General features: G+C 44.8%; 1 protein-coding gene across 35 annotated transcripts in view; it reads right to left on the bottom strand.

The window, feature by feature from the left end:
* LOC110506673 (pleckstrin homology domain-containing family A member 7) overlaps nt 1–11,183 on the bottom strand; it is a 146,606-nt gene that overhangs the window by 68,375 nt on the left and 67,048 nt on the right. For 27 of the 35 annotated variants that reach the window (XM_090222504.1, XM_090222505.1, XM_090222507.1 and 24 more), the window contains one exon: nt 1,697–1,780. In XM_090222504.1, the coding sequence (XP_090078630.1) occupies nt 1,697–1,780 (84 nt within the window). Of the gene's footprint in view, nt 1–1,696; nt 1,781–9,991; nt 10,345–11,183 lie in introns of those variants that run through there. The other 8 variants (XM_090222520.1, XM_090222515.1, XM_090222521.1 and 5 more) reach the window with 1 other exon arrangement.

The raw sequence follows: 11,183 nt of genomic DNA, 5'->3' as shown, positions 1-11,183 counted from the left end.
GAATCCTAAAGCCTACATAACACCACCGTAATTATGTTGTTGACACCTGTCATACACATTTATGACAGAAAGATAAAGGACTCAACTGTGGTCCTGCTATTGTTCTAATACGTCATAATGAAAGTTTAGTAACATCAGGGCCATTTATCATGAATAGTTAACATGAAAGTCATGGTACAGATGTAGGATATTAATTTGGCCAATACTGTCACAACAAAATCATCCAGCAGCAACAGGATTTTAATGTTTAGTCCATAATGTTTCTTTATCAGCTATTAGCTGGCCAAAAGTTACATGAAAACTGCAATACTGTTAATATAACCTTGTGTTATATGACCAAATACTTATTTTCCACCATAATTTGCAAATAAATTCATTAAAAATCCTACAATGTGATTTTCTGGATTTTTTTCTCATTTTGTCTGTCATAGTTGAAGTGTACCTATGATGAAAATTACAGGCCTCTCTCATCTTTTTAAGTGGAAGAACTTGCACAATTGGTGGCTGACTAAATACTTTTTTGCCCCACTGTATATCGTGAAGCTCATCTGCATTTCACAGCAATAAAACAGGACAATTCTCAGCAACAAAAGAGTGATCATATTAAGATCCTTCCCCTGTATGTCAGGAATGTCATTGCCACGAGAATTTCTATCCCAATGTTCTAACTATTTTATATCTCTGTCTAATTCCTGAATGTTGTAAGTCTCCAGTTCAAAGAAAGACAGTCTCAGCCTGCAATAGATCATTTCTTTATTCAGAGCGCTCTGCCCCCCTAGTGCAGAGCAAGTATTTTTATACACACACACACACACACACAAGTTTCTTATCATAGGCTACTCCCTGCTTAGGCAGGCAGTATTTTTTCCCACTACCCCCATACATAGTTCTCGTTTCACAGTTGCTCCCTGCTTGCATAGCTACAAAATAATACAATGCCCTAGTTATAATTCTAACCAAGCGACACACATCAGATTATATTCTTATGATTCTAACACATTTCACACAGTTATACAGTTTCAGGGTGGAATACTTTAGTCATTATCTTAAACATACAAATTCTTCTATCAGTCATGCCATGTCATCTCCCATGTTTTAGAGGCACTTACAAGCAAGCTCTACAACACTACAACTTAAAGATAAGTCCCAGTACGTCTAGGTCAGACCAAATCTGTGCATGTGTCGCTAACACTAGGTCCCATGCTATTCAACCTCATCACACCACCTAGGGCTCCACCATGGCCGTACCACTCACACAATCAACTTCAGGACTGCAGCTATAACCTGCAGAAAATACTCTATATATTGCTCTCTGATGAAAAAAACTCTGTGGTAATAACAACTGTGACGTTTCAGACAGATGAATGGCTTCAGGCTTGCCATGGCCACAGTCACACATAATGTGAACCATAGTTGACTCATTACCATCAATTCAATTAAGATGATACCTTAAAAATACACACAAACAATTGGACTGGGAGTGCAAGCAGTTATGAATTCCATTTCCAGCATTCCTCAGGCAGTCAGTTTCTGTTCCTCCTCATCTCATCACAGCAGACAATCTCACACTCTAATCTGAGCTAAATTACACTCTATTCTCATCTCCTCCCAGCATGACCTTGGACCAACCAGACGTTACACTGAAGCCCACATTATAACCTTCCTCGAGTAAAAAAAATAGTAGAGGTGCACTCACTTGTCGTGGAGCATATATTCAGTGTTTTCTGGAGATATCTGTCCAGTCACAGGGTGTCGGAACGACGTTCTCTTCTGGTTATGGCTGAGAGAGTCAGAGAGAGAGAACAGGGAGGGAAAAGAGGGAAGGAGTGAAAACAACAGCGAAGGAGAAAATACAATTAGTATTCCGTCATGAATCATATTTCTGCTTGATCACTCCACTATTTTGTGCACTGATGCATTGGTCACTAGCTGCTTGTTGGGCATTCTACAGGAATACACCAAGTTTCTAAACTTCCAATGACTTTCACAGCAAAGTGTAGAATGTGCGGTAGTGCTGAAGCGTGGCCAAGGCAGGGGATCATATTATTTCACACAATGTGTAAGTCTCAGCACTCTCCCCTACCAGCTCGCCAGGCTTTATTGATTTCAATTACATGGGGTCATTCATTGCTTTAACTAGGGCATTAAAGCTTCCCTGTATCGTTGGATAAAAGAAGAGATGGACAGGGGGCAGCGCTGGTGGTGGAAAGAATGAAAAATAACACAATGATGTGATTTGCTCTGAACCTTCTGCATCAAATGTTGACTTTATACACACTTTGGATGGCAGTTGCGTAGCAGCTGTGCCCATCGGACAGTAAGAGAACAGGTCTCTGCACAGGTCTCTGCTTCATTCAACATTAGCTTTAGGAGCAGTGAAGCAGACAGGATTCCATACGTTTCCACTTAGGGTTATCCAGGTACAGAACATACACAGGTAGAAACTTCTGATCCAGACTGACCTGGTCGTTAATCCCTATGAGGACTTCTGACCCAGACTGACCTGGTCGTTAATCCCTACGAGGACTTCTGACCCAGACTGACCTGGTCGTTAATCCCTATGAGGACTTCTGACCCAGACTGACCTGGTCGTTAATCCCTACGAGGACTTCTGACCAAGACTGACCTGGTCGTTAATCCCTACGAGGACTTCTGACCCAGACTGACCTGGTCGTTAATCCCTATGAGGACTTCTGACCCAGACTGATCTGGTCGTTAATCACTGAGGACATCTGATCCAGACTGATCTGGTCGTTAATCACTGAGGACATCTGATCCAGACTGACCTGGTTGTTAATCACTGAGGACATCTGATCCAGACCTGGTTGTTAATCACGCCAAGGACTTCTGACCCAGACTGACCTGATCGTTAATCACTCTGAGGACTTCTGGGCCAGACTGTGTGAGTGTGAATGCTGTATGTGAGTGTAGTGTTTCTCACTGTGCTACTGTATAGTGCAGATCTCCAAGTGCGAGTCAGAGCCTCCCAGAGGCGGTCAGGTGAGCTGTGCTAGCTAGCCTATCGGTGTGTCCTCCAGATAGACCATCATAACCTACCCTAGGCTTCTAGTTCTCACACTTCACTGTCACATTCAACAGCCCAAAATAAATACTACGCCAATCCAGTCACTTTGGAAACAGTCATCACAATAAGAATGACAATACAACCAGGGCAATGATGTGGGCCAATTTATTGGTGCACTGACTGTCCAATCAGTCTAGCAGAAATAAGTAAAAGTCGCATATGTCATTCAATTCAGATGACTGCTGATGTCTTAACTGAATTATGAGATGAAATCAGCCTTTACCTCTAATGAAATATTTAATGCTTCCCCACACTTGAATTCCGTGTAAAATCAGAGCATGTTGGAGTTGAATAGGCTGTTACATGAGGACATGTTTGCTTTGAGACGGTTTCGATCTCTCTCGCAAAGTTACATTATTGTGATGCTTTTGGGGGAGGGGAAATATCAAAGTACTGTGAAGAATTGTTTACCCTACTGTAATTCTTTATGTAAACACTGGCAATGATGCAAATTGCCAAGATTTGGGGTAATAGACAACAGCTGACTGTACTCTCTGCTCTCTTCCAACCCATTCTCAATAACAACATTGTGAACACAACATCCTCATACAATCTAGAATCACATTAGAATATGCATTCCATAAATGTAGTTATATATATATACACACACACACAACTGTAGTGATTCATTGTGTATCTATGGAAAAACATCTGTTAATTAACCTTGACTCAATAGAGCAGAAATATCAGTGAGCAGTCTGTCAGAGATGAATGTCCTGTGTTGCGTGTTCTTCTATCTCATCATGGTGTCCAGCACCACAGCCCTCTCTGGGCTCTTTACTCAAGCGTGGCCACTGAGAAGACAGGCCCATTTGTCTGAGGGGCCACTGGACAGATATGAAGTGCTAAGGTCCTCCCAGAGCAGAGCTAAGCCATCCCTCTTCGGCTAGTGTAGACTGGACTGTACCAGCCTGAGAGGCAGCATGCTCTGGACTGGACTGTACCAGCCTGAGAGGCAGCCTGCTCTGGACTGGACTGTACCAGCCTGAGAGGCAGCCTGCTCTGGACTGTACTGTACCAGCCTGAGAGGCAGCCTGCTCTGGACTGTACTGTACCAGGCTGAGAGGCAGCCTGCTCTGGACTGTACCAGGCTGAGAGGCAGCCTGCTCTGGACTGTACCAGGCTGAGAGGCAGCCTGCTCTGGACTGTACCAGCCTGAGAAGCAGCCTGCTCTGGACTGTACCAGCCTGAGAGGCAGCCTGCTCTGGACTGTACCAGCCTGAGAGGCAGCCTGCTCTGGACTGTACCAGCCTGAGAGGCAGCCTGCTCTGGACTGTACCAGCCTGAGAGGCAGCCTGCTCTGGACTGTACCAGCCTGAGAGGCAGCCTGCTCTGGACTGTACCAGCCTGAGAGGCAGCATGCTCTGGACTGTACCAGCCTGAGAGGCAGCATGCTCTGGACTGTACCAGCCTGAGAGGCAGTCAGCAGCAGCAGCATCACACTTGATCAATAGGCATCCTAATGTTTACAGTGTGCATGGTAATACCGTGAGTAAACAGACTGGTGTCAGCAGCATATAGCAAACGCCTCCTGAAGGACAACTACAGCCTTTCCCAGCTGACGCATAGTGTTATACCAACCCTGTTAGTATTACTGCGGTGTCATGCAGCAAAGTAAAGGAAATAAATCTGGTTGTTTAGAGAGATTTATGGGTTGACATTTTTCAAAGGTTCGCAGGAAGCTGTGGTTGAGCAGAGACATTTCTGCACGCACACAAACGCACTCAAAGCAACACGCACAAAAACACAACACCGCTCTCTACTCTGTTTGGTCCTGGCCTGTGTTCCAGTAACAGCATGTAGTGTGTTGAACTACACCAGGCCCATGTAGTAGTACCCTACCCTCCACTGTTAATTAGGAACCTGCACTCTTTGGACCGTTTGTTTCAGCCACATTACTTCTGAACTACTTGTCATGGAATTCACTGCATTCCTACTTAGTGAACAAACAGTTCAGGCAGCACAGTGGCCCTGTTTGTTTTGCCACATAGTGTAGTACTCAGGGAACTGGTTGCAGACACACTTCAGTAAAACGCATGAGCTGATGCACACCCAAAAATGTTTGTAGACGTGCTTACTAATGAAGCGTAAACTGTTTTATTACATTATATACATATAACGTGGGTGAAACAGTATGTAAACATTATTAAAGTGACCAGTGTTATGTCTCTATGTATACTGAACAAAAATATAAACGCAACAATTTTAAAGATTTTGCTGAGTTACAGTTCATATAAGGAAATTAAATCAATTGAAATAAATTCATTAAGCCCTAATCTATGGATTTCAAATGACTGGGCAGGGGCACAGCCATGGGTGGGCTTAGGCCCACCCACGTGGGAGCCAGGCCGACCCACTGGGGAGCCAGGCCCAGCCAATCAGAATAATTTCTTCCCCACAAAAGCGCTTTATTACAGACAGAAATACTCCTTCTCTGTTCCGTCTCTCGGTCCCAGCTTTGATGCACCTGTACTATCTCCGCCTTCTAGATGGTAGTGGGGTGAACAGGCCGTGGCTCGGGTGGCTGAGGTCCTTGATGATCTTCTTAGCATTCCTGTGACACCGGGTCCTGTAGATGTCCTGGAGGGCAGGCAGTGTGCCACCAGTGATGCGTTGGGCTGAGCGCACCACCCTCTGGAGAGCCCTGGGGTTGCGGACGGTGCAATTACCATACCAGGTGGTGAATCCGATGCAACAGGATGCTTGCAATGGTGCGTCTGTAGAAGTTTGTGAGTGTCTTAGGAGCCAAGTTGAAGGTGCTATAGCGCCGTCTTCACCACAGGGTCTGTGTGAAGAGACCATTTCAGGTTGTCAGTGATGTGCACGCCTAGGAACTTGAAGCTTTTGACCCTCTCCACTGCGGCCCTGTCGATGTAGATGGGGGTGTGCTCTCGCTGCTCTCTCCTGTAGTCCACAATAAGCTCCTTCGTTTTGTTGACATTGAGGGAAAGATTATTTTCCTGGCACCAGTCTGCTAGGGCTCTAAACTCCTTCCTGTTGGCTGTCTCATCATCGTTGGTAATCAGGCCTACCACTGTTGCGTTGTCAGCAAACTTGATGATTGAGTACTGGAGGGGGCTGAGCAGGCACCCCAGTGGGGCCCACGTGTTGAGGATCAGCGTGGCAGAGTTATTGTTGCCTACCTTCACAATTTGTGGTCGGCCCGTCAGGAAGTCCAGGACCAAGTTGCACAGGGAGGGGTTCAGACCCAGGGCCCAGAGCTTAGAGGGCACTATGGTGTTGAAAGCTGAGCTGTAGTCAATGAACAGTATTCTTACATAGATATTTATCTTGTCCAGGTGGAATAGGGCAGCGTGTAGTGCAATTGCGATTATGTCGTCCGTTTATCTGTTGGGACGATTTGCGAAATGTAGTGGTCTAGGGTGTCGGGTAAGGTGGAGGTGGAGGTGATATGTTCCTTAACTAGCCTCTCAAAGTTCTTCATGATGAGTGAATGCTACGGGGCGATAGTAATTGAATTTAGTTACCTTCATTTTCTTGGGTACAGGAACAATGGGGGACATTTTGAAGCAAGTGGGGACAACCCGCTTAAAATGACTTGCTCACGTCGGCCACAAAGAACAAGAGCACACAGTCCTTATGAGTGTCGGGGGCCCGCTTTGGCGGCTCTGTATTTGGCTCCTCAAAGTGAGCGAAGAAAGTGTTTAGCTCGTCCGGGTGCGAGGCACCGTGTCCATGTTGTGGCTGGCTTTCCCTTTATAATCCGTGCCTGTCTCGAGTCCCTGCCACATGCATCTTGTGTCTGAGTTGTTCAATTGTGACTCCAATTTGTCCCTGTACTGTCATTTTGCCTCTTTGATTGCCTTTACGGAGGTCATGCATAACAGGACAGGAAAATTGTCCAATTCACACACTTTTATCAAGAGAACATCCCTGGTCATCTCTACTGCCTCTGATCTGGCAGACTCACTAAACACAAATGCTTAATTTGTAAATTATGTCTGATTGTTGGAGTGTGCCCTTGACTATCTGTAAATTTAAAAAACAAGACAATTGTGCCGTTTGGAGGCCTAAAAGAAGTCATTTGAAATAATTTATACTTTTACTATATTATTGCAATTACATTTGATATATTTAAAACCCAAATACTTTTACTCAAGTAGTATTTTACTGGGTGACTTTCACTTTTACTTGAGTAATTTTCTATTAAGGTATCTAAACTTTTACTCAAGTATGACAATTGGGTAGTTTTTACACCACTGCCAGTCACCTTGCAATGGTTAAATGCAGTGGTTTGCACTTTCAGTTTTGCGTGAATACTGCCATCTATCCACAGTTTCTGGTTTGGATAAGTTGTAATCATCACATTGGGAACAACATCCTCTATGCACTTCCTGATGAGCCCAGTCACTGAGTCAGTGTATACGTCAATACTACTTTCAGAGGAGACCCAGAACATTTCCCAGTCCACGTGATCAAAACATTCTTGAAGCATAGATTCCAATTGGTCAGAACAACATTGAACAGGGCCTGAATGTTAGCGAGTAATATACTAGGAAGCGGTGGATGGTATGCATCCCACCTGAGTCTGACTAGGGCCCCACCATCTACCTCTTAACTGACGTCGGCGTTTTGGTGCAGCACCTGGGATGAATAGAGCTGCATAAAACATTTCCATCGTACGGCCAGTGCTACTCTGAAAATAGGCTAACCACTTCATACACAAACCTTTTATAACAAGGTTTATCACAAGGGAAGAAATGGAGCTGAAAATGGTCATCCCAATGCCCTTCCAAATCATGCATCATTTTCAAAGACAGAACAGCTAAACTCCATTGAGATCAAAACTAAACCCTTGCACAGAATTCCGTTGACCTCTAGGATTGATAGGAAAAGGTCAGACATTATAAAAACACGATGTCTTCCATTATCAGGGTCACACAGAGACAAACCGAGCCCCCCCCCCCCCCCCCCCACACACACACACACACAGACACACCCTCCACACACTGAGAATCACCCCCCCTCCCCCCAACACACACACCACAAAATGACCTTCTACACACTGACAGACCCCACCTGCTGTGAGGAGCAGGCTAGGTCACATGCTCATTAGCCAGTAGTAATCATGGCTGTGATGTGATTACATGTCTCCGTGTGCTTCCTCCTCCATAACTCTTTCTCCCCATGCAGCAGACTCATGGCTCAGGCCTTATCAGCCTGGGTACCACTCAGAGTTAAGACCTTTCCTAACATCCTCACTGTAACCTGTGGTTAAATCACAGGTTACATGTTAACATCAACATTGTGCATTTTTGCACCGGATTTATAATTACACCATGTCTTTATGAAGATGATTATACTGTTAATATCATAGTACAATAATATCACACTGTTGAAATGTCCAGAGGTATAAACCAGGGATATTTTAAGAAATAGGCTAACGGTCATGTTGACAATGTGGAACTATACTTAAAAACATCGAAAAATGTCTAGGTGTCTCAGCTGGCTTTACAAGACTGATGTTGCAATATTATAGGAAATGCTAAACATTCAGCTCACGGGGAATATTTATATTCAACAGCATGTCAGTCGCATGTCAGTTGGAAACAAAACACTTAAGTGTAGTTTAAGTTTCCATGTGGTCCTGATAGGGAGCAGCTAGTGTGGCTGACAGGTCTAATAGCAGGTCTAATAGCAGGTCTACCAGAGCTATGATTGCACGAAGGTCTAGCTTCCATGTAAAACATTTCAAGCGCAGCTACAGTCAATGAATTCCTCAGCGGACAAAATACTCTAAAGTAAAATGTCAAAGACTCCAGCCACACACTGTTCTCTCTGGTACCGCACGGCAAACGGTACCAGAGCGCTAAGTCTGGGACCTGAACAGCTTCTACCCCAAGCCACAAGACTGTTAAATAGTTCACCAAATAGCTACCCAGACTATGTGCATTGACCCTTTTTGCACTAACTCTGGCTCTATGCACACACACAGGACTCTACCCACAAACTCACACACACACACACACTTCCACACTCATCACATACAGTACGCTGCTGCTACTGTCTATCTTTCCTGTTGCCTAGTCACTTTACCTCTACCTATATGTACCTATCTACCTCACTTACCACGTACCCCTGTACGTGGACTCAGTACTGGCACCCCATGTGCCATGTGCCATGTGATAGCCACGCTATCATTGCTCATTGTGTCTTTATTCCTCATGTTACACATTTGTATTTCTATTATTATTATTTTAGATGTTGCATTGTATTCTGCATTGTTGGGAAGGGCCTGTAAGTACGCTGAATATAGAACAACCCCAGGCTTTAATTTCAGTCCAGAGCTTTTTCTCTCCTCAACACATTTTATTTTAGAGTATTTTGTCAGCTGAGGAATTCATTCCTCCCAAAGCACAGACTGAGACACAGTTACACTCAGGGTTGACATAGCTCCAATCTCCCTTGCCCCCCACTCCTGCTGCGCTGAACAAATGTACAACTTTGGAGTCCAAGGTTCAGCCCGGCATGGCACGCCATACCAAATTTCACAGCAAAACAACAGGCTCAGGCTAATCCCTTCTCCAATAGAGGGGCTAAACCCAGGCTGGCAGCAGCGTGGCACAGAGGGGCATGGCCCAGGGGGCTTTTCAACTCACACACCAGCTAACAGAATGCTGCCATGCTGCACATACACCAGATCCTCCGTAAAATACCAGGAACACACTATTCTCTTACAACTCCACAGTCCACTCTTGCTCACCTCCCACTACTTTGCTTGCCACACATTCTCTCTCCTCCTCAACCAAAAGTGAAACGTTAAACACATTTCCTTGTGTAACATCCGATCAGATGTCTGTTCTTTTATCTTCTACTGGATCTGTCCTATTATTCTCTCTCTCTTTTGTTCTCTCTGCACAAAGTGAAGGAGCAGAGCAGTCTCACCTGGCGTGTCCCAGTGGATGATCTCCTAGTTAGACTGGCTGGTGGTGGTGAACCTCATGGTGGTGGCAAGGGGGGAAAAGGTCACTCACTCTCTCTCTGCACAGGAAGAACACCTCAGAACGGTTATCACATCCTCCTTCTTCCTCTCTCCTAACAGCTCTCTGTCTCTCTCCCGCCACTCTCTCTCTCTTTCACTCCCCCTCCCTCAAACTCTCCCTTCGCTCTCTCTCTCAGAGCGCTCTAATGAACTCCAGCCCTGTGTTGGAGAGAGAGGGGATGTCCAGCAGCCACAGAGATCAGAAGAGGAAGTACTGTACCTCTCTGTCCCACCTCTCTACGGACCAACAAACACTGTTTTTTTACCTGCCCTGCTTTTCTGTCCTGGCAAGTCCTCAGTATTCACACCTTCTAACATGTAAACAACCTCAGTTTCTCACAGTTAGGTCAGATTCACACTTTTGTTACTATTAAATCACTTCATCCTGACCCACATATTTGTCAGGAGAGAACCTTGTCTTTTCTCGGAGTGGCAGCCTTGGAGCTAGGGGTAGGGGAAGGTGGGAGGGGACATTGACATGGAGTTCTCCCAACATTGAAACCTCATCTTCCTCAGTGGTTGATTTTCCCAAATTTGGGCATGCAATAGTCAATCAGTTGCTCCACACTCCATATCACACATTGTGACAGGAGGCAGAGGAATCTAACAGAAACCACTGTCTGAGGTAAGACACTTTAATAAAGTTTGTCTGCTTCTCACACATACTTTCGGAAGGTATAGTACCTATTTTATAACCCCAGCTGTGGGCCAGCAGATTGGCTGAAGACAATAGTGTGCTGTGACCTCATGGGGATGGTGAAGGAAGTGAAACTGATCCAGAGGTATGCAGGCCAGGCCAGGCCCTGAGAGCAGGTGCTATTGACACTGCCCCATGGTCAATGTTGTAAATGATAAACAACCATGGTTCATGTGCCAAAAGGAAAAGCCTAAGAACAAGAAATAAACTGCTAGCAGCTAGCCCTTTCTTTATTAAAATAGTTGATCTTCTTGAAAGGGAAAGTTTGCTAGTATACGATGCAATTGATTTTATAACACATTTATTGCAGAACTTAGTATTCCTTAGCTAATTCAAAAGAGACAAACATTTTTAAAAAATGTTTTATTTATTTTACCTTTATTTAACTAGGCAAGTCA

Source organism: Oncorhynchus mykiss, chromosome 26, assembly GCF_057628025.1.
Source record: "Oncorhynchus mykiss isolate SJ-2025 chromosome 26, ASM5762802v1, whole genome shotgun sequence".
NCBI classification, from domain to species: domain Eukaryota; kingdom Metazoa; phylum Chordata; class Actinopteri; order Salmoniformes; family Salmonidae; genus Oncorhynchus; species Oncorhynchus mykiss.
The sequence above is the reverse complement of the archived record's forward strand: the minus strand, read 5'-3'. Positions and strand labels throughout refer to the sequence as shown.